Source organism: Sciurus carolinensis, chromosome 5 (assembly GCF_902686445.1).
Source record: "Sciurus carolinensis chromosome 5, mSciCar1.2, whole genome shotgun sequence".
Taxonomy (NCBI): Eukaryota; Metazoa; Chordata; class Mammalia; order Rodentia; family Sciuridae; genus Sciurus; species Sciurus carolinensis.
The window spans coordinates 102,009,826-102,033,917 of NC_062217.1; the positions used below are offsets into that span (position 1 = coordinate 102,009,826).

General features: G+C 46.6%; 1 protein-coding gene across 4 annotated transcripts in view; it reads left to right on the forward strand.

The window, feature by feature from the left end:
- Positions 1-21,686, forward strand: part of Chat (choline O-acetyltransferase) — a 51,203-nt gene extending 29,517 nt beyond the window's left edge. For 2 of the 4 annotated variants that reach the window (XM_047554552.1, XM_047554553.1), the window contains 8 exons: positions 2,927-3,096; positions 6,037-6,137; positions 7,690-7,818; positions 10,440-10,562; positions 12,314-12,455; positions 12,582-12,644; positions 16,652-16,789; positions 18,827-21,686. In XM_047554552.1, coding sequence (XP_047410508.1) covers positions 2,927-3,096; positions 6,037-6,137; positions 7,690-7,818; positions 10,440-10,562; positions 12,314-12,455; positions 12,582-12,644; positions 16,652-16,789; positions 18,827-19,096 — 1,136 coding nt within the window. In that variant the 3' untranslated portion in view covers positions 19,097-21,686. The remainder of the gene's footprint in view (positions 1-2,926; positions 3,097-6,036; positions 6,138-7,689; positions 7,819-10,439; positions 10,563-12,313; positions 12,456-12,581; positions 12,645-16,651; positions 16,790-18,826) is intronic. The other 2 variants (XM_047554555.1, XM_047554556.1) reach the window with 2 other exon arrangements.
- Positions 21,687-24,092: the final 2,406 nt, after the last annotated feature.

The window sequence follows — 24,092 nt, forward strand, 5'->3', positions numbered from 1 at the left end:
TGCTGGCACATCCTAGGTGCTCAGCAGAGGTTGGATAATAGCCTCACATCATTATGTTTTTCTTGCCACCTCTAAATCTTCCAGCCTCCATCCACAAGTTGGAGGCCAATCTGCCCCCCACAAGCTCCACCTATAAGCCTGGGGTCTGCTTCCATTCTCCCAAGACTTTCCCATACTGTTATCTCCCTCTTGACACATCAGTCTCTTCCTCTCTGTGCATCTGAATCTGACTCAGGTCTGTTCAATACCTTTCCATGCCCTGAAGGTACTGGTTAGCCTGCAAGCCCAAGGGGATGCCTGGCACAGAGCTCGGTGCAGGACTGAGCACAATAGCCATCTGCAGAGATGCCTACTGGAGGGGAGGCGGGTAAGGTGCAGAGAACCTTGCAGAGGAGAGGGGAATCCCTATCCTGTTTTCAGCCTCACCCACACCTGTACTCCCCCATGATTATATCCCCTAATGTAGTGTTTTCCTGCTCTCAGAGGAACCTCAGGCCTTTCTTGTTAGCCAGCAGAGCTCCTCCAGGCTCCTCTCTGAGCAGGGTTCACAGATCCCAGCCCCATCCTGTCCAGACCAACAGAAGCACACTGAAGTCCATTACTATCCATGGATACTATCCTGTGCCCACCTTGCGTGGAGGCCCAGGCCTCGCCCTTGGCAAGCAGATAGACATGGGGAGGGCATCAGATCAGGGTTCAAAGGGCTGCATGTGCTGGACCGCAGTGACTGCCTGAAGTGTGGGGCTGAGGTAGAGGCAGATCACACACCGTGCAGTGTGCTGTGGGAGTCTAACCTGGCTGGTAGAGTGAAGCCTTCATGTCTACACTGAACAGGCTGCAGAGCCAGTGTGTTCTGGGTGTTAGGAGTCCTTGAGGACAGGGCCAGCACTGCTAGGGAATCAGGGACCTTAAAAGGATTTACCCAGCAGGGTTTGATAGACAGAATAGGAGAAGGGCCATGGTGAAGAAATGGAATGCACACAGGTGACCAGGAAGTGCAGGTGGTTGGCTGTGAGGCCCATGCAGGGGTATATAGGGGTATAGACAGGAAGCAGGAATGGATGAATGGATGTCCCAGAGTGGAAGACTTGCTGTGGGCTACATCTCCTTCCCCAAAGATTTGCAAATAGAGTAAAGGAATGAATGGGGACTGGATACACCTTTCATTCAAGGACGTCTGTGGAAACTTCTCATGAACCTGGAGAAATCACTTGGGCAAAGCAGGGGCCAGTACAGGTGGCCATGTATCCAGTATTGAGGAGACCCATCACAAGGAATTAGGATCCAGCAACCACACTGGGAGGAGGAGCACACCCCATGCCTAAAGAAGGCAAAATGGAGGTGAAAGCTCCAGTCGCATGTGGGTTCCAAGCAGCAGAAGGGAGGAGAGTAGGGAGAAGGGCAAAGAGCACCTTCTAGTTACCTTTAAGGAGACTTCCTGAAAGCTATAATATAGTGTTTCTAGATCTTGTTGGCAGAATTTAGACATTTGGTTGCCCCTAGTTGTAAAGGAGACTGGGGAATGTAGCTTTAACTGGCAGTTTCCATGCCAAGCTAAGCCCCAGGGGTCCTTTGAATAAAGGGAGAAAGGAGACCCTGGCATGCAGCTAGCAATCTCTGCCACATAATGGCAATTTGCTTCCAAATACCATGTACTCCCGTCTTCTTGTGCATAGAGCACTCAGTCCTTCCCTGGGGTTGTGGGAAGTAGGAATCCCTGCACCTGATCCTATCAACTCTATCCAGCCCCAACCTCAGAATCTTGGAGATATGCAGCCTTCCCCTTTGGGTCTTAATGTGGCTCCTTAGAAATTTTAACTAAAATATTATACTTTGGTTTTAATGGACTTTAAAAATTTTGGTGGACTTTAAACCAAAAGATAGGTTATCTGTCCCCACACTCACTCAGTTTGGGATGGTGAGGAAAGCACACCATCAACACAATAGAGACTCCGGTTTGGAAGAAGGGGAGACACTTCCAACAGCAGCAGCTGCTGGTGCCCATGATCAGGCCCCACCAGGATGTTTTTAAAACCTCCTATGTTTGGTGGAAGAATCACAGGACAGCTCCTCCAGTTGGCCTGGGTCCGCTTCCAGGAAGAACCTTATGCTCAGACCCCTCTGTGGAGAAATCAAGCCCCCTGTGCCTAACTCCCTCTCCTGAAGAACCAGCCTTGTCTAAGTTCCTGCTACTGTGGTGGGGGGGGCGGCATTTGGGGGCCTGCATGGCTTTCAAAGTACCCTTCCTATAGGATAATGTCCAGGAGCCTGAGAATTTTTAAAAGCAAGCTGTATTAGGCCAGGCTTGAGCCTCCCAAGTGGCATGTGTCCTGCACACCTAGTGGCTTTTAGTTTATTTGTCTTGATGAGTTAGTTCCACATGCCTGAAATGGCCCCAGATGATCATCCAGATGCAGGTTCAGGGGTAGCCTGGCCCTTCTGTTTACCATTCTGACTCCAAACCAAGAACTGGAGAGAGGGGGCAAGCAGATCTTGCTAAGTTGTTGATGATGCTTCCTTCAGATTTTTGCATGAAATTGCTTAATTTTAAAACTTCAACCACTAATTTAAATATTTGAAAATCATAATTTTAGACAAATAAACACCTATGCACAGGTATGACTCAAGGGTGCCCAGGTGGAGGATGAAGAATTGGAGCCCCTCTCCAACACAGGCTGAACCAAGTATATCCCTTTCCACCCTGATAGGCAGGACCAATAGTGCACACCCTGGGGCAGAACTGACCACAACTGAAGGCCAGGACTCTCACAGGGACCACTTGGGTAGGAAAAAGGTTCAGGACAGTTTAACTGATCTCACTGCCCTCCTGAGGTTGTCCAGCTGCCCTGCAGTATGTGGGGCTCTGAGAGGGGACCCCAGGCCTGGGGCAGGACAGGTGCTGAGGCCATGCTTGCCTGTCCTGCAGACTCTACCAACCGGGACTCACTGGACATGATCGAGCGCTGCATCTGCCTGGTGTGCCTGGATGCCCCAAGTGGTGGGGAGCTCAGTGACACCAACAGGGCACTCCAGCTCCTTCATGGCGGAGGCTGCAGCAAGAATGGGGCCAACCGCTGGTATGACAAGTCCCTGCAGGTAAGTGCCCCCTTCCACATAGCCATGTCCGGTGCTGTCAGTCAGCATTTGCATCCACTGGCCTCTGGACCCAGGGTGCTGGATTTGGTGGGGCTGGGGCAGCTGAAGGATCTGAGATGTGCTCTTGATGTCACCTCTGGATTTGCCAGAGCTCTTCAGGAGTAAGTGACTGAACCCAGCTGAAAATCCCAGCCCTCCTGAAACTTGTGCCAGGAAGATCTGGGTCACACCTGGGTCTCATTCCCTGCCCCCATCACACACTGTAAGGTGGGGACACAGCAATGATGGGAGAGTGTCACTGTTCTACCAAACAAATTCTCGACACATTCAGCAAGAATCCTGTCAGCTTTTCCCAATGTCTACCACCTGATTTCAACATACCTTCCTTAATCCTTGAGAGATAGGGCAACCTAGCATCCCTGTAGAAGAAAAGTCCTAAATGAAGTCAATAATTCATGTTTTTTCATTCCCATGACATCTTCCTAGAACACATTTACTTCTACCCATGCCCATGCAGACAGGGACGAAGCAGAGCTCGGGCCATTCATTCCTGTTCGTCCATACTTTCTTCCCTCAACATACCAATCCCAAATCTACTCTTGTTTAACATTAAAGCCACCACACTCTCGGCAACAATGACCATTTAAAAGAGCAGGCAAACCATGGCTCCCCTTCTGCTTGGCATGGCTCCAGTTGGTGAGCGTTCTTGGCAACACCTCATTTTCCTCTCTGTCCCTGTGTTATCCTTTTTTTGGTTTGCCTTGTCAATTCCAGTGTTTCTGATGAGTTCTCCTGCCACTGTGCTGGCTGTTTTAGCTGTCACAGTGTTGCTAACTGCTTGTAATCTTTCTTGGAGCAGCTGTGGGAATGAAATGATATAATGGATGCACAGGATACAGAACATAGTAAGCCTTGGGAGCAGTTTTTTGTTTTTGTTTTGTTTTGTTTTCAGTTCTGGGGATTGAACCCAGAGGCATTTTACCACTGAACTACATCCCTTTTTTATTTTGAGATAGACTTTCGCTAAGTTGCCAAGATTAGTATCGAACTTACAATCCTCTTGCCTCAACCTCCTGAGTAGATGGGATTGCAGGCATGCTCCACCTTACCTGGCAATAAGCTGGCGTTTAAAACAGCATTTAAAAGATACTGTTTTCCTCCCTTCCTTTGAGTGGCAGGGACAGAAAGGCACTAATGTGAGAGTGGACACAGCCTCCCTGCTCCTTGCTCCTGTGGGTAAGTCTGTACTGGCCTCCAGGTGGCTTTCGTAGGCAGGACAGATTATCAGATGAACAAGGAAGTCCAGAGAGGTTCCATCAACCTGCATTTGACAAGATGAAGGATGGGTCTTAACACAGAAAAGCAGAGGGTTGGGTGGGTGGAGAAAGAGAAGAGTCAGCAAGGGATGCCTTTGGAGACAAGTTCTGTGGGAAGTTGGTTAGTTAGTTAATTCACTTTTTCATTTATAGAATGGCAGTAAATATTTCAGCATGTTGCACACAATAGGAAAGATTGGGAGGGAGGGAAAGAGGCCTCAAGTGTGTGTGATATGTTCTGGTCCCCTGAGAGAGATTTCAGTGAAGACTTAAAGAACTCGTTCCCTTCCTTCCTTCTTCCTTCCTTCCTTCCTTCCTTCCTTCCTTCCTTCCTTCCTTCCTTCCTTCCTTCCTTCCTTCCTTCCTTCCTTTCTCTCTCTCTCTCTCTCCTCTCCTCTCTCTCCTCTCCTCTCTCTCCTCTCCGTCTCTCTCTCTCTCTCCCCTGCCCTCTTTCTTTCTTTACAGAGATTGGAAACAGGTGCTTAACCACTGGGCAATACCCCCAGCCCTTTTTTTGTATTTAGTTTTGAGAAAGGATCTTGCTAATTTGCTGATGTTAGCTTTAAATTTGCAATCCTCCTGCCTCAGCCTCCTGAGCTGCTGGGATTACAGGTGTGCATCACTGCGCCTGGGGAGCATTTGTTTACTTATTTGTCTATTTACAGATCAAGAACTTGTATCTCCTGAGTGTGATGGGCTACAAACCAGTCCCATTTTATTTAAGTTAAACTTTAAGAACTAAATTTTATCTTTCTCATCATCTCCTTCTATACCTTTGTGCACTATGTTCCTTTCATAAGTAAGATAAATATAGTCTGAAAAGTCTTCAAAAAAAGTCAAGTAATCTTTATGGTGTCTATGAATCCCTCATACACCTTCTCTCTAATCCTCATCTCAATCCTGGGAGTTGGGCTGAGCTGGGCCTGTATTTAATGAAGCAACCTGAAGTCCAAAGACCCAAAGCACCTTGCTGAAGCTCTCCCCACTCCACAGGGCAGCAGCAGAACTGAGATCTGGGTTCCTGGAAGTGAAGAGCAGAGCCTCCCCAGTATACCTTGCCTTCACTACTGTCAAGTGGTATTTTATTTCTCCCTAGGAATTTGCTTACTATCCAAATCAGATCGTTATCTTTCATTCACTTGTTCATTGCAATAATCCAGCATCTACTCTAGGGTGAACACTGGCTAGAACCTGGGAATAAAATCAATGGTGACCAAAACTAACAGGGTTCATCAGGCAAATGATCACAGAAAGGGATGGTGTCTATGTGTGTAATGAAGGGGAAGTGAGACTGAGAAGCCCAGTGATGCCTGAACCTGATGATGGTGCACACAGACTTCATGTGAGCTCACTAGGAATCCCTGGACTGCCTCGGTCAGGGAACTCGGGGCTCCTCTTTGCACCTAACTTTTGTGGTAAGGAGGTCACCCAGGGTAGAGTGTCTTGAGAATCATGTTCTCAGGCCACTGCAACCCTATGAAGCATTCTCTTTAGGAAATAAAGTGCCTTGGTGTCCTTGGAGGAGAAGTACCCCAAGACGCCCGGGGAACCTGACCTGGAGCTAAAGGGCTGGTGTGAAATGCTGACTCCCAGGGCTTCACCTCTCTCTTCTTCCCTGTTGCAGTTTGTCGTGGGCCGAGATGGCACCTGCGGCGTGGTGTGTGAACACTCACCGTTTGATGGCATCGTCCTGGTGCAGTGCACGGAGCATCTGCTCAAGCACATGTGAGTCCTGGGGGCAGAACACAGGAAGATCACCCAGAGCTGCCACGCCAGGCCAGGAAACATTAGGATGGCCACCAGAGAGGGGCTCTGTGTCCACCAGGAAAGTGGCTTAGTAAAAGACGATTTGGGGGGAAAGCAGCTTAAATGTGGCATTACACACTTCCTGGATCCCAGATGGAAGTTGCAGACTGGACAAGAGATGTAGGACAGTCAGGGAGAGGCATGGCAAAGAATTCTCAGGAACATCTGCTTTGGTCCAGAAAGTCCAGACCAATACCTGCTGTTTGTCCTAAGTCAGGACTGGGTCAACTAATGACCCAGCACAGAGGGAGGTCTCTGATTGGCAACTTCTCCCTCCCCAGTCTGGGTCCTTCCCAACCTCTGAACTGATCCTGCTTCTCTATCCTTTAAACACATTGCATTTTTTACTCTTTTCATTTTTGATCATTCTCTTCTAGCACCTTCTCCCTCCACTTAAATTCTCAATCTCTTCCACAGAACTCTTTGGGATCACTAAAACACAAGCCAACTCTTGCAAATAGAACAACAGTTTGCTCCTACATTTCTCTCCATTATGTAAATGTTATTGGTATAACAAGGTCCAACAGGAAACAAATAAAAATAATGTATTTTGGAGTAAGGTAAAACTGAATAGAATCATGCTCTCCCTCTTACTAATTTTGGTGGCCTCTCTGGGCCTCAATTTATTCATCTATGCAGTGGTTTTGTTACAGGGTAAGGACCTGCCACAGAACCAAGGAGCCAAGGCAGCTATAACAGCTCCCTCTTACGGGTTCTTGAAATCACCCCAGAAAGATTTCAGACATGCCACTTAGAATAGCAGGCAGGCATAAGTTTATTAGAAAGAATAGGAAAAGGGGACACTCTCAAGGTAGAGAGTGGGTCCTCTCTAAGATGAGAAGGAAGACATGCCCCCTCCTGCCCTCCAGTTTTACTAGGGGGGGGTCCCAGCGATGTTTCTAGAATGTCCCCCCAGGTTCACCTCTTGACTTTTGACTGACAACAAGACTGCATCAAACTCCTAAGTCCCCACTGCACATGGTAACAGTCCAGGGCAACTCTAGGTCACTTTGGACCATGCTGACAGGTTCTAATTGGAACTTGTTCTTATGGATTTTATGGTTGGGAGAATTATCCTTATCTCCCTGAGTTCCCTATTTAAGGGTCACAGAATCCCCCTGTTTAAAATAACCTGTGTTCTTCTCATTGGCATTTTGGGCCTGCATTTCTCTTGCAGATAACAGGTTGTTTACTGGGGAATGTAACATGTTCTACTGACTTGAGCTGATAGGGCTGCAGTTAAATTGCTTTTTAACAGAAAGCATGTGGGGGTCAGCACAGTAGGCCCAGTTTATAAGAATATCTCCTTAACTTCAAGCTCCCACCACTCACATCTATCTGTTACCTATCAGTTTGGAGCAGCTAATACCCCCTGAAACTCCAAGACTGCACCAACCAACAGTTAAGATGATTGCAGTGGGCAGCCTTCCAAGTAGCAGGGCCTCAGGAGGTTGCCTCTTTGTGCCCGCAGGATGAAGAACAACAAGAAACTGGTTCGAGCAGACTCTGTAAGTGAGCTCCCAGCTCCCAGGAGGCTAAGGTGGAAATGTTCTCCAGAAATTCAAGGCCACCTAGCCTCCTCAGCTGAAAAACTTCAACGGTAAGAAGAAGCCAAAGTCTCCTCCAGGGTCATCCACCTGTGGCCTCCCAGAGATGCCCCTCCTAGATGCCCCCCACCCCCTGCAGCTGCTGAGGCACCCTAGAAGTTTCCAAAGACCCCAGCAACCCTGCCTTCCCTCCAGGGTCCACCCCACCCCGACCCCTCATGGAAATGTAGTCAAACTAAAAGGGAGTTATAACTCTCGGGAAATAACCTTGCTGAAGTATCTGTCATTTCCATAAAATGCAAACGTGGAGCTATTTTTTTCTGCAGGTTTCACCTGACTGAGCAGAGTCAAGGCCAGGAAATCATCCCCTGCTTTGGGAGAGTAATAAACAACTGGTTTGAATAGGTCATTTGAATCCAAGCTATTCAATTTGCTTGAGTTTACACTGCAACTTGACAAGGGGGCCTTTCTCCCCATGGGGAGTGGGTGGTTCAGGCCCTAACGGGACCCAAACAGGAGGGAGCCAGGCAGGAGGGCCAGGGATAGCCATGAACCCTTCTGGGTGGGCCATGGCCAAGGACAATGGCAATGTGTGGTGGGAGCTGGGGACTGGCAACCAGATCTGAACAACTGTGATTGCTCATTTCTTCATTCAGTAAGTGAGTATGAAGGTAGGAATTCATTCATCAACTCACTCATTCATTCATCAAACATGTGCAGAGCTCTAGTTTGTGCCAGACCTGTCTGTGGCAATGCTCTGGGAACACAAAAATTAATGTGCCACGAAGCCCATCCTCCACACTTTAGTGGAGGAAGCAGATCCCTGGACCAAACGTGTGAAGTAGTAAGATAAGTGCCCAAATGAAAGAGAGGCATGTAGATCTGAACCCACAGAGACACAGAAATGGAACTGTACCTGGACAGTGAGTAAGAGCTTTTCAGAGGTGGCCCTCAAAGAATGAATAGGGGTTCCAGGTGCAGGTAGATGGGGAAGAGGAAGAAAGGAAGATTGTTCAAGCTTGTATCAGTTCATAAGTAACCAGGCTGGTCTGGAGTCCAGAGAGTGGAAAATAGCCATAGTTAGGGCACAAAAGGGAAGGTGAGGCCATACTGGGAAGAGGTTCTCTATTCTCATATTATGGGCTGGAGCTTGCTCTGCTGGAAATGAGGAGCCCCTGGAGGATCTTGTGCAGGAATCTTGCAGGAGCCAGCAAAGACACTGTGGGAATAGCACAGGTGAGAAGGACAGGGTATGGCTGGGCTGGGAGGCCCAAAGATGGAGATGACTATTCCACTGAGAGCTGCTGTGGAGGCTGCCTGGCTTTAGCAGGGCAGTGCAGAGGCCTAGGTTTTCTATAGAACGATCCTGACATCTAAATTTCACAGGTTGGCTCAGGGGATAAGTGAGCCGCCAGGGGAATAAGTTGGTGGACTTGTGAGTCTGGGGGGGAAGAAAGAGCCTGGTCACTTTCAGGTCCTTGAGCAGGCCCCATATGCTCGAAAGGTCCCCAACTCCTCTTTCTGGAGGCCAAGGTGAAGTCTGTGGGTGGGGAAGAAGGAGGATCCCTGAGCAGCCCCTGGAAGGGAGATGAGGTCTGAATGGGGATGAGGTCCTCCTGGGGAGGAGGTTTCCAAGTGGCTATGGTGACAGAGCTCAGTCTGTCCAAAGAGTGTGTCAAACCACTAGGCTGAGGGGCAAATACCTGAGAAAACTGGGACCCCTCTGAGTCTCTGTAAGTCCTCAGCACCTGACAGGGCCCCTTCAGAGCTGAGCTCATGTAAAGCAGGGATAATTCAAGAAGAAGCAGGCAGGGCACACTAAGTCCAAGGGAAGGTGTGAGCAGCGGTTGGGGTGCACCCCCAGGGCTTTGTGCTCAGGAAAGAAAAGGGACAGAAGGTAAGGACCTTGCTGAACATTACTCCTGCCTGAACTCAGACTCATAAAGGAGAATATTAGTCTATTTAGGGGTGGCTTGGGTTCATGTAGACTCAGGAAAGTTTCCTCTTACTCTGACAATGACAAAGACCCAGGCTTGTCATGGGATACCCTGTGGCAGTTTCTGGATAAAATAGGTTTTCAGCCACTGGTAAAGCACCAGATGAGTAACCCTTGCTAGGGTGACTGTGACAAGCAGCCAGGCAGGCCCCAGGCCCTTCTTCCCCAGAGGATAGGGAGGATGAGTCTTGGTGAGGTCACACTGCTGGCAGCCAGCTGAGAAACGAGCTCTGCTACAACAGCCAGAGATGAGTCCACAGTGATGTCAGTCACACCTTCTTTCAGGGGTCAAATGAATGGCCTACTTTGTGGGCAGCAGGCTGCTAGGATATGGTTTGTGGGCAGTACTGGTCCTGCCCATGCAAATATCTCTCATTCCCCATGCTTCTCCCTGTCTCATACTGCAGCTTGAACCACCTCCCTGCCAGAGCAGAGTCAACCCCTGTCCAGCTGAGCTCATCTGCCCAGGGCAAGCCCTGGTCCTGCACACCTTCTGCCACTTGTATAGGTCAAGGCATGTCTCTGACACCCCAGCATATTGCTGGAGGACAGGGACCAAGTCCTCACCTTCTGGAGTACTAGAATGTGAACCAGGGTCAAGAAACTCTGGTGGACTCTGTGGTGTATGTATTTTATTTTACATGAAATAAAAGTATCTTTTCTTCTTTTTTTCTACAGAATAGTAAAGAATCTTGACTTTATTGTCTATAAGTTTGACAACTATGGGAAAACATTCATTAAGAAGCAGAAATGCAGTCCTGATGCCTTCATCCAGGTGGCCCTACAGCTGGCCTTCTACAGGTGAGCAAAGATGAGATGGACTTGTGTCCAAGTGGGTTGATGGACAAGGTGCTTCTAGAGTCTAGAAGGAGAGCTGGCTTTCTGGGGGGATGACCAAAGCAAGCTGCGTGGAGGAAGTGCCACATGAACTGGGTTTTTCATAAAAATCCAATCTCAGGAAAGAAAAAGAAGGGTGTCACAGTCAGGGAACTGCCTGAGCCATGGCACAGAGCTCAAAGGGCCTGGCTTGCAGAGCTAAGGAGAGCCAGTCAGGCAAGGAGGACCACAAAGTTATGGATACTACTCCTCATCTCAATTTCATCCAGCCCACCTGAATCCTGTAGGGGCAACCTGCTCCTCCCCAATTCCCCCACCTTGATAAAGAAATGAGAACAACAGTCCCCTAGTTGGTCCAAAGATTTTGGACTAATTCTTGATTCACCCCTTTCTCTCATCCTCCACCCTGCACCCCACCACATCTCCATGGCAGCTCTCCTCCAAATGTCTCTGGAACCCATCCTCTGACCTCCACTGCCACTGCCCTTCAGACCCCCCCAAGCTGCCTTCATCTCTTGCTTTACACACTCTAGCACACTCCCTAGGGTTATCTGTTCCCCCTCTTGTCCCCTGTAACCCTGACTTCATGAAATATGAACTTTGAAATATGCAAACCAGACAATATCACTAACCCCCTTGAAACTTCCTGGTTGTTTCTCACCATGCTTGAGACCTTCTTGCAAGCTCTCTCCTACCTCTAGAACTTTGTCCTGCCTATGCCTCTGCCCTCCCACCCCCGTCACCTCCAGCCCAGGTGTCAGCCCTCAGAGATCTGTCTGGACTCCCTTACCTGAAGCAACCACCTTGGGCTCCCTTGCTACCCAGTTCTGTCATACCTCATTATCCCCTCAAAAGTCCACCCAGTGCAGGAGGGCTAAGACACAGGGGTATGACTTGCTGTGTGTTTCTAGGCTGTCACTACCCATCTCTGAGCTCTGTATCTTTTTTTCCTCCCTCACCCTCAACACCAAGGATTTTACTGACCGTTGGGAAAGGGGGTGTGCCAGCCAAGCATGCAAACCTGAGGGTTCTCACCTGGTTCTCACACATAAGGAAAGAGGTGTCCCTTGACTGTACTGTTACTCTGGTCACTATCATGAGCTCCACTGGGATAACCAGGTTTCCAAAATAATCCATAGGGATGCCAGACACGTTCCTACACAGGTCAAGTGAACCACCTTTTTCAGGTCTGCTTTGTGAAGAAAGGAGAGCACAGCCATGGTGCCACAGATCTAGCTGCCCTGAAGGTGTGACCTGGGCTGCAGCTTACACTCACCATCATTAAGACCCCTCCCTGGCTTGATGCAGAGGCCATGACTGAATTGCTTTAAATAAAACAGGATTCCCTTAAGGGTGTAAATGATTAATTGCACAATTATTCCATCCCATGCTATTAATCACTCATCAGGCCTCACCAAGAATTCCAGGTTTTCCAGCAGACTGGGAATTCTTTAAAAAGCAACCAGTCATCTCTTATTTTACATCAACACAGTGTTTCCCATGGATAAAAATGTACACAGCTCTTCCTATTAGAGACCCCCTAGCATTCATCTTCAGGAATTCTCCTCTAGAATTCTATTAACATTAAAATGAAATACTATGCCAAGTCAAGTCAGGACTGTAAAAATAAAGCCTGCCAAGGCTATTTTTCTTTCAGTGTTTATGATTCCTTGAGAATAAATTACCATTTGCCATTCATCCTTTATCTTATGCAGGCTCCACCAGAGACTGGTACCCACCTATGAGAGTGCATCCATTCGCCGATTCCGGGAGGGGCGCGTAGACAACATCAGATCAGCCACTCCACAGGCATTGACTTTTGTGAGAGCCATGACTGACCACAAGGCTGCCATTCCAGTAAGTCCCACACCATCCCAAAGAAATACCAGGAGATGGAGAGGCCACTGTGGGCTGCCTGTCTACTGGGCTCCTTGACACCAGCTCCTTAAAGCCCTGTGTGCTGACTCTCTGCTCTGTTGACAGGCTTCCGAGAAACTACTGCTTTTGAAGGATGCCATCCGAGCCCAGACCGAGTACACAGTCATGGTGAGTGATATTGTGCCTCCTCGTGTCCACAGGCTGTGCCCAGAGACAGAGCTGTGCCAGGATTGGGGCCATGACACAAGACCCTGTGAGAGCAGTGTCACCAACTGCCAGTGGTTTGGCCAACTCCCTCTTAGAGTCTTCTTTTCTCAGTTTTAGAACATAGGTAGCATACTGTTCCTTATTTTCCACAGATTTTACAAGAGTAGTGAGTGGTATTAGGAATCCCTTGAAACAATCATAATGTTAATAATAACATATACATAGAACTTTACGGTTTATACAAGAGAGGTCAAATGTGAGGGAATGGGGTTCTGGACTGGTAAATGGTGGCAGTCTGTACACCTTTCACAATTACACATGTACTTGCAGTGGGGAGGCAGTATTTATTCCCACCTAGGTTTGATTTCTGCTTCTAATATTCCAGGTGTTTATTTATGCTACCTGTACTAAAAATTAATAGTGACATCAAAAATATAAGGAGACCATTTCCCTGGTTTAGGGAAATAATTTCTTTTCTGGCACTATAAAGCCATCATTTGCATGCAAACAATAGAGAATAAGCATCTGCTTGGGCTGATAATCAATATATTGATTGCAAATCATTCCAGTGCAGTCTTTGAAGGGTCATTTGAGAAGTTTTGACCACATTTCACTCTGTATACTTTAAAACAACTATAATGAATTTCTGGGTTTTAGAACTAGCCAATGTAGACTTTCTTCTTCTAACTCAGTTGCTATGTCCCTATTTATCTGAAGAGTTATATGTTTGTTCTGTGTGGGAAAAATTAAGCACTTATGTTAGTCAGCTTTCCATTATTATAACAAAATGCCTGAGATAATAAACTTAGAAAGAGAAAAGATTTGTTTTGGCTCAGTTTCAGAAGTTTCAGTCCACGGTCAGTTGGCCCCCTAACTTTTGGGCCTTTGGTGACAGCACATCATAATGGGAAGCCCATAGTGGAGCAAAGCCATTCACCTATGGTGGGGATGCAAAAGAGAGAGAGGAGGAGGAGGAGTTGGGGTCCCACTATCACTGGTAAGATCACACACCCCCAGTGACCAGAAGCCCTCCCATGAAGTCCACCTCTTAAAGTTCCCACCTTCCAATAGTGCCAAGCAGGGGACTAAGCCTTTAACACATGAACCTTTGGGAGACATTTCAGATCCAAACTTGGCAAGTTTGTATTCTGTACTCAGTGGATACTTTGTTGTTGTAGTAGTATCTTCCTGCTGAATACCAGGTAACATGTAAGGTGCTAGGAGACAAAAAGTAAAGCCTATAAACACTCCCCATAAGGAGGTTAACTTGTAGCTGGGGGAGAGGCCTTCCAAAGTCAAGTCCAACTCCATGTGAAAAGAGCCTTCAGGAAGCAATAGTGAACATGGAGGAGCAAGATCTTTCCTCTGCTTGGAAAAATCCAAAAAGACTTCCCAGAAGAAGTGACACTTCACATGAGACTTGAGGGATGAAGAGAGGAGAGGATAACCCAAGAAGGAAACATCAGGTGCAAAGGCAAAGAGTCTTGGGAGAATAAGACACATCTGAAGAAAAACAAGTAGCTCCGTGTATGCAGCTTACAAAAGACAAAGGAGCAGATGTTGGATTTCCTGTTAAAAGCTTACCCCAGTATGGGGCATACAAAGGACCAGTGGGGTGGTAGGTGGTGTGCCAAGAGGCAGAGATGCTAATTAGGAAACTCCATGACATTGAGGGAGAATTGATTAAGGACTTTCACTGGGCAGGGACTGGGGGGTTAAAGAGGAAGACAAAGACTTTTGATTTAACATGGTTAACTGAACACAAGGGTTTACGGCACTCACTCTGAAACTCTCTGAAACAACAGCCTAGGGATTTTTTAATCCATAAATACAGTAGGGCAAAGAGAATGGGAAAGAAGGTAACATCAAAGTGTCTAAGCTGGAAAATAGAACAGATGTCTACTGACTTAGCAAACAGTAAGAGAAGTTGGGGACTCCAGTGAATTGCACTGCAGAGCCTTGGGGTGGCTCAGGCATTGTGACCATCCACCAAAATGGGGATGTGGGGGTTGAAAAGAAGAGAGCTGGTTGGCTCATTAGTCAGTGTTAACTGATATAACAGAATACCTGAGACTAGATAACAGAGAGACAATGTGGTTTAGGTCCCTTTTCACAGACTCTTCTATCACCTTATACTTTTCCTTCCTATCTCGTTTCTCAGTTTATGATGGTATGGTTTTTGGTGGTTGGTGGCTATCTGCCCCCACTACACCATAAACTCCATGAGGGCTCAGACTTTGACTCCTTTCTTCTCCATTGTTGCTGCAATACCTAGCAGCATCAGGCATACAGTAGGCACTCAAAATTTCCCTGAATGAGAGGCTGAACCTTGAGTCGTTTTAATCATAACTATTCATGATTCTAATCTAAACATCCTGTTAACTCAGTTCTTCTTGCTGTAGTTGGTGCAGAGTTGGTGAAAACAGGGATGGACCAGCTACTCTAGAGAGTGGTTGCTTCTGTGGACTGACGAGAATCAGAGCTTAAATAGAGGTAGCCTGAGAAATGAAAAGAGCCATCTACTTTTTGGATGGACTCATAGTTATTCCTGTCTATCCTAATGGGGTACATCTAAGGTGAGATGTAGGGCTGGGGGTGTCACTCAGTGGTAGAGTGCTTGCCTAGTATGCATGAGGTCCTGGGTTCAATCCCCAGCACTGCAAAACAAACACATAAGTAAATAAATAAACATAAAGTGAGCTGTGGTTTGTATACCTTGTCTTTTCAGACTGTAACTAGGTGCCTTTAGAAAGCCTTGAGCCTCTGAAGATTATGAATCTAGATTAAGTGAATTGATCTGAAGTCCACAAAGTGGCCAAGATTTAGCAAAACACCTTATGCTTCATCTTTATGCATTCATTCTCAACTGAAAGAGAGCAGCTGTCAAATTCCAAAACGTGCCTTGTAACCCTAAGTAAAGTTTACAGGGAAGGGAGTTTTCCTCCTATGAGGGACTCTAGCAGCTAAATGACCAGTTTATGAATGATGAAACCCCCAAAGTTACACTTACTCTGACATTAACCCAAAGTTTATTGCTACAGGCAAGAGATAACCCTCCCCAAAAGCCTCCACAGTCCCCCAAATTGCCCTCAAATAAACATGTAATAATAATAATAATAATAATAATAACAACAACAACAACAACAGTATACAAATAAAGTGGGGCCAGAACTAGTGCCCTGGTCCCACTTCCAGACATGCCATCCCACTGAGTCCCTCCTGCATCAAAATTTTGAAGCCCTAGTTCTATTATCCTATGACTTGATAAGAGTTCATTTTTGTGATTTAAAAAAAAGAGGGAAAAAAAAGTCTCATTATTCAAGCAGCTCCTTCTCCTTGAAAATGTCAGCAGAGCCTCTGCTAAGATGTCTAGTTCCTGGCTCAAAATGATTTCTTAGATTATGAATCTAGATAAAGCGAATTGATCTGGGGCCCACAAAGTGGCCAAGATTTAGCAATAGACCTTTTGCTCTTTGGCCCTCCTTCCTTAGTCTCCTGCTGGGGGATGAAGCATTGGTTGTGGTGAGACAGTCTGTCCCCAAACAGCCCAGAGACACCCTTTCCAATGCTTGAATGGGGCTCAGCATTCCTTGGACTCAGCACACAATCTTCTCCCCAAACTCCCTCCCTGGTCTGAGCATGTTGATACTTGGATTGGCCAGGCCAACCCCACTCATCCATTAGAGCACCATGTAAATGTGGGTGTGCAGTGGATGCTTGCTGACCTTTAACTCAGACATCCTCAGGATATAGCCCAACCTGCTCTGGACTCATCCTATACATGCAGCAGGGCACAGGGCCCAAAATGGCAGAGTGGCCACTCACACACATTGGCTGCAGCAAGAGCTGGGTGAGCATGAGCCATGCCTGTTGGAATCACCATTAGTGTTGTGGAGTAGAGAGGAAGGGAAGAGGAGGCACAGAGGAGCCCATGTCTCATCTCCTGTTCTTTGTCCCCAACCACCCAGGCCATAACAGGAATGGCCATCGACAACCACCTGCTAGCACTGCGGGAGCTGGCCAGGGATCTGTGCAAGGAGCCACCTGAGATGTTTACAGATGAAACATATCTCATGAGCAACCGATTTGTCCTCTCCACCAGCCAGGTACAGCCCCTGAATGCACAATCATTACCCAAGAGACCTCATAGTGTAAGCAGTGAGCTTTCTAGAAGGCTCAGTAGTTGAAAGCCTACTGGCTGGAGTTAGGCAAGTTCTGACTGTACCTCTGCTTCTTTAAAAAATTTTATAATTTTACTTGACACATAGTAATTACACATACTTACAGGGTACACTGTGATATCGCAGTACTTTTATTCAATGAGTAATGGTCAGATCCAGGATACTTAGCATATCTATCACCTCAGATATTTTTCATTTCTTTGTGTTGGGAACATTCAAAATCCTGTCTACTAGCCATTTTTAAATATTTCATAAATCCTTGTCAACCAGTTACCCTACTGTGCTATAGAGCATTAGAACTGATTCCTCCTATCCAACCGCACCCCTATACCCATTAACCATCTCTCCCTCCTCTGCCTGACTCTGCTTCTTACAAGTTCTGTCACCTTTGGCAAAATAATGGAAATGCTTAGAGCACTGATTTCCCATCTCCTAAATGGGAGTAACCACAGACTCCACTTTAGCCAGAGTGGAAACAGACCCATGATAGAAAACACCCATGCTGGTCATCTAAGCATTATGCAGCACTATCTTCAACCTGTTACCTGAGAGGTAGTGTCCCACCATGAGGATCAAAGACTCTGAAGCCCAGTGACTTGAATGAGGCCCTCCAAACAGATCACAGACATTATTATAAAGGGACATGTCACCAACAGCAGAAGGTGAATGGCCAGCCCAATATCTTCTAACCAGTGCTACAGACAGGCCCCTTCTGTTGCAGGACCACTGTCACAACAACAGAATGAAATCCATTAGCGGGAGGCAGCAGTTGAGGGGAGGAAATACCCCCACACTCGTCAATTTACTAAAACTCTACCTCATCTGTGAACGGCTGGACACGGGCAATAAAAGGGGCTGATAAAGCTGTGTTTGAGGATAAAAGCCCACTCAGTAATTTGATTTTGTCATTACAGCAGTGAGCTTGCAGACATGAATAAACGAGGACAGAACATAACAACATAAATTCTTCAGGAAACCATCCATGGGCAAAAAGTGCTTTGGAATGGCTTTATGGCCTTCGGCTATTGCACGGCAAATTTATCTGACAATGTGGTGACTCTATTAGTAAGACTAATGGTTTGTTCTGCCCCATTAAAATGGCCAGTATCACTAAAGAAGGCCCTTGAGAACACAGCACCAGAAACCTGTGGGTTTAAAACAAACCCTGTTCCACACCTGCCTTAGAATTCTTTCTATTTGTTCCCTAGAGACAGCTAATTAAATTAATCAATTAATTAGGGTTTGGTTTGTTGGTGGTTGTTTTCCCACTGGAAAGTAGCATTTATGACTTAATGCCTTCTGAAACACACAGTGTTTGTGATCGAGATCACAAAATCTTAGCACTCTGACTTTAAGACATATCAGGCACAAAACTAAAACTCCAGTTGATGGCAACCTTTGAAAAGCCCGATGCTGGGTAATTGTGCATGGCCAGGCTGTGGAGAGAAAATCAGACCAGCCAGGCAATACTGACAGTAATTAAGGATTGGGGGAAATCAACAGAGAAGATGGGCCAGATTTCCTCCAGTTCATAAATTACTCCCTGTGGGAAGCCATCTAACAGTTGGGTGCCACCAGGGTGCCATTTAGTAAATTACCCTGATTGCCAATGTGCCTTAAATGGCCCCCAGGTGAAGAAGAGACTCAGCCAAAACCCCAGCACCAGGTCACCCTGGGAGATTCCAATTCTACCAGTAGAGCAGATTGTACACTGGGGAGTGGGCTCAGGGTCCCTCTCCCTCTGAAATCTTGCAGTTAGATGCATTTGTTTTTATGACGCTGGCTGTCTGCATCCATGCTGAAGCAATCAGTTGATTTGGTTAATTCCGTTTAACCTCGGGAGTGGAAAATAGGGAAGCAAATACCCAGCAGAGGCCCCAGGGTATTGGAACACTCCACATTCTAGCAGGTTCACAGATTGCATTTCAGAACAAGCCACTGCTGACCTGTACTCTTCTCCAGGTGCCCACAACCATGGAAATGTTTTGCTGCTATGGTCCTGTAGTCCCCAATGGCTACGGTGCCTGCTACAACCCCCAGCCTGAGACCATCCTCTTCTGCATCTCCAGTTTTCACAACTGCAAGGAAACCTCTTCTACAAAGTTTGCAAAAGCTGTGGGAGCAAGCCTTACCGACATGAGAGACCTCTGCAGTCCGCTGCAGCCAGCTGACAGCAAGTCATTGGCGAAGAAGGAAGAAGCCATGAGGCCCAGCCAGGGGCACCGACCTTGATTCCCACCACTGGGTTTCAGCTTCTTGATCCCACCCATCTGAGACTGCCAGACGCTGCCAAATCCCTGCTCCCATCTCTCACCCCAGCTTTATTTAGCTCCTCTGTCCTCAGGACCCAACCCACAGGTCACCTAGTGGCATCACACAAGGTGGCAGTGGTTAGTAAGAAAGGGTCCCTCATTACACGTGGGAATTTTCACTATTTATCAAGGTGCCCCCTGTCTGTGTGCTGGGAAGGGAAAACAGCCTGATTTGGAGGTGACCTGGATGAGGTGGGGGATCCACATCAAGGTCTTCCCTTCATAGTCCTCAGAAGCTTAATGTTCATGTTTCTCTCCCCAGCAGGACCTAGCATGTCCAGGTAATGTTTCTGCCCATTGAAAGAATGAATCACTCAATTACATGCGGTGTACCCAAATGAATCAAGAAGGCAGAGGCTAGCTCTGGGTCATCACCTCTTTTCTTTTGGCGAGGAACAGGAGACTTTGTTTTCAGATTCAGAGCATCTGATCTTGGCATTCACAGCATCTCCACTGAGCCATACAGTCTTGCAAGCCCGTGCTGTACCCTGTACACACACACACACCCACACACACACACACACACACACAGCCCAAGTTCAATTAAATACAGTGATCTGTGTCCCAAACACATTTCTCCTTTCACCCCTGGGGGAAAATCACTCTGACATTAATTTGAGAAAATGACCTCAGTGGCTCAAGCAAGACACCCTTAAGTGACTGGGCTTCTTTATTTGGAAGATGCCCTCCAGGGATTCTGTAGGAGCTCAACACAAGGCTCTCCTCTGGCCTCCAGGACTGAGGGTACAGGGGACAGAAAGCCAGACAGGGAAGCAAGGTTAAGATTGTCCTGAGGGGCTATGACTGTAAAGGAGGTGTGAGAGGCACTTAATGTTGGGCACATGTTTTTTAATTTTAATATTAGCAGATCTAGCACCTCAAGCATTTCTCTTGTCTTTGTGGTACAAACATTCAAAATCCTCTCTTCTGGTTATTTTGAAATGTACCACACAGCGCTATTGATTCTAGTCACCTTCCTGTGCAACAGAACACCAGAACTCACCCCTCCTGTCTAACTGTAACCTTGTACCTGTTGACTGGCCTCTGCCCTTTCCCCTCTCACCCTCCTCTGTGTCTAGGAATCGTCATTCTACTCTCAGTTTCTATGAACCAGATCAATTTTTTTATGGGAAATCTAAATGGCAGGGGAAGCGGAATGACAAAGCAAAATATCTAAAGTGCAGGGAGCAGGTAGAGCCCATCCTCTGCTATGCTGCTCTGCCCTCCTTGTGGGGTTCCTAGAAAAGCCCCCTCCCCAATCCTGGTGAGCTCTGTCATTCTAAGTGCTCCACTCTGACCCAAGGATACTGCAAGAGTCCCTTCTCTGGGCCCCTGTGAAAACTGTCCGCACCTTGCTCTGACTTGGCACAGGTGGACTGAGTAAACTAGGGCAGGCATTTGACCTTGCTATTTGAGAACACAAGCAGCCCAAAGGAGAGAAATCCCTGAGACCCTGGTTTTAGGGGGAGGCTCTCTGTTGGATGGTGTGGGAGATTTGGCCACTGGCTTCTAACATGCAAACTTAAGTCACTGGTCTGTAGACCCCTGTGGCTTCCCTCTGATGCCTACCTTCCAGTTCCCCTTGGCAACTTGCAGCCCAAAGACTCTGGAGGTTTCTGGGGACCTACAGTCTACCTTCTGAAGGTCAGCCACCTATCTGATCTCGTTCAGTGACCCCAGTGCCAGATCTGAGTTCTCCCTGGTTTCCCTCAGTGGATTTTTGTGGAGACAAAAAGCTCTGGCGTTTTATCAGGCAGCCCCACTGAGCATGGCCAAGAGACTTAAATGCCCAGAGACTCAATTCCCTCCATTGTCAAATGAGGACAACAGTCTCCCCACCTTGCCAGGCTATGAGGGCTGGAGACCATGTGTGTAAAGGTCTTGGGTGGCAGGTGGGCAGTAATGCCCACCTTCGGGATGACTTTCCCCAGCAGGCACTGTTTGAGCAATTTTCTTTTAAACTATTCACACTGTTCTGACAGAACCAAGCTCAAATCTGCTATTCTCTGAACATAGGGAAAGAGAACTCACTCTGTTTATTCAGATATTAAACCATTCACTGTGAGGGCTTTGAGAATCATGGATGACAGACCCTGGCTGGAGGGAACACCTCTCCTCTCTGAGGAAGGGGCTGGAAGCTGGTCTTCCCCCTCCAAGAACAGATGGGTCCACTGTCTTTATGCAAAGGCACCACTGAGCCATGGCCATGGGCTTTTCTGTGGGGACTCTGGGAAAGGAGATTGTTCCATGTGTCCCCAAAGAGATGAAAAAATGAGACAGTCATTTGGAACAGTGATACATAATAAATGTGGCCACCTTACAATACTGCTAAGTTGCCAAAATATATAAAGTTAATATTTAAGTTCTATTTTTATAAAATAGTTCTAGATTTATGGCAATATGTACATGTGTATTTATAGCCTTTCCATCTTAATTTATAGTTTTGTGCTTTAAAGAAATATATGTATGATTAAAGAACTGTATATTGAAAGCATTCTATTCAACTTATTTAAAAGACCATAACTCTGTATTCAATAAAATATAATGCCAAGAAAGATGACATTGGCCATTGTTTCTACTGACAAACACTATAAAATATAACACTGTATATTCTGTGAACTGGATCAACGATTCTTTGGCCTTTGTCTGGGCTCTGCCAGGAACAAATAGCAAATGTCTAAAAGATACAGGGAAGTTGGGCACAGTGGTACACACTTGTAGTCACAGATACTTGGGAGGCTGAGGCAGGAGTATCTCTGGAGCCCAGGAGTTTGAGGCCAACCTGGAAATGTAGTGAGAACTTATCTCTAAAAAAATAATAAAATAAGGGCTGGGGATATACCTCAGTTGGTAGAGTGCTTGCCTCGCAAGCACAAGGCCCTGGGTTCAATCCCCAGCACTGCAAAAATAAATAAATAAATAAAATAAAATAGGGGCTGTAGCTCAGTAGTAGAGCACTTGCCTCGCACATCTGAGGCACTGGGTTCAATCCTCAGCATCACATAAAAATTAAATAAAGATATTGTGTTCACACACAACTAAAAAAAATTTAAAAATAATAATAATAAAATAAAAATAAAAGCTACAGGGGTCAAGAGAGAAAAGGGAAGAAGGAACTAAGTTTCTCCTAGTGTATGTCATGCTGCCATGGGGTGAGGGTTAGGGGACAGGGAGGCTTTATGTGATGCTTGTGATCAGGTGTAGAGATAGGTGTTCCCAGCTAAGCCTATACAAACATGCACAGGCAGCATCAAGTGGAGGTGAAAACACCAGGCTAACTGCCTGGACAATAAACCCAGTTGTATTTCTAACTTGCTGTGGACTTCAGAGATGTCTCTTCACCTCTGTAGGCCTCAACATCTTCATCCATAAAATGGGAATGCTGAGATCAGCAATACTCATTTACAGGGTTGTGACATAATGACATGAGATGGCCATTGTTTAAAACTGAGGAAACCGTGTAAAAATCTAGCTTTCTTGCTATAGGCTCACAAACACATGGACACACAGGTTGCTTTGCCCTGTACAGTGCACAGGAACCTTCTAAGCTGCAAGACCCTCTCCTCAGGTGCAATAATCCACAGGAACAGAACAAAGATCCCTCCAAATGGAAGCCCACATTCTTTCCAATCATAGCCTTAAAGGCAACACTGAAGGGCTTGTATTTGCAGGTTGGGGTTCAGGAAAGAGACAATGACGAAGAATATTCCAGGATTGGAGGATCAAAGTAAATGGATTTGCTCTTATTTATCACATACCAAATAACCACATGTGGAGAGACATACAACAGAGAGAACAGCACAAATAGGAAACCAACCCCAATATACAAAATTACACCCCCTGCCCATAGTGGGTGAGTGTTGGGACAGTCAGGTAAGAATGCAGTGAAGAATACCTCCCAACTGCATGAGAGCAGCCAGAACTTTCCAAATTACTCCTCAGCAGTTCTGCCTGGAGAGAAAGACACCCGATACTTAGGTTCACTTTATAAATTCAGTCCATCTCCCTACTTTTGTGTTTGTCTGAGTTTTTCTTTTTAAAAATCTGCTCAAGTATGAATGATGAGCAATATGCCATTCCTGGGAAGAGCTGACCTCACGTCATGTGAAAGGACATTTCTAAACCAGCTCTCTCCTAATTCTTATGCCATGTGCTCCTTCCATCTCCTTCAGGGTTTCTCTTCCTACTTCTGTCTCTTACATGTCAGTGAACCCCAGAGCTCTGTCTCTGCATTAGTTCTGCCTTCTAATGCTAAGGAGCAGCAACAATATGGCAGCCTGAATTGATGCAGAAAGGCCCTGCCACCTACACAAACGTACACACAAAGGGGCACAGAGCTGCAAGTCTATAATCCCAATTGCTTGGGAGGCTGAGGAAGGAGGATTGCAAGTTCCAGGACAAGCTAGGCAAATTTGTGAGACCCTGTCTCAAAATTAAAAAATACCAAAGGCGGGGGATGTAGCTCAGATATAAAACACCAGTTCAATACCCAGGAAAAGGAGAAAGGAAGAAAGGAAGGAAGGGAGGGAAGGAAGGAAGAAATCCTCACATTCCAGAATAAACTGAAGGATGTTCAAAGCACAATAAGCAGAAGTTAAAGGTGCATCAGACCAGACACAGACCCAGACCCCAGTGGGGCTGGTTGGGTGTACCATTGCTGCCAGTTGAAAGGCCATGATAGCCCATGGAAGGTGGGAAAAGCAGCTGAACTCCCCACACAAAACCAGGACCACCGAGAGGTATCCCAACCCTGTGAAAAGCCTAGAAAAACTCTTCCTATTAACCCAGAGAAGCAGTGAAGTAGTCTGCCATGTACTCAGGGCTGTAGAAAAGGGGGAAAGACAATCATGAGAAATAGAAACCACAAACTTGTGCTACATGAGGATGAGAAGTCTCAATCAACACAACTTCTATAT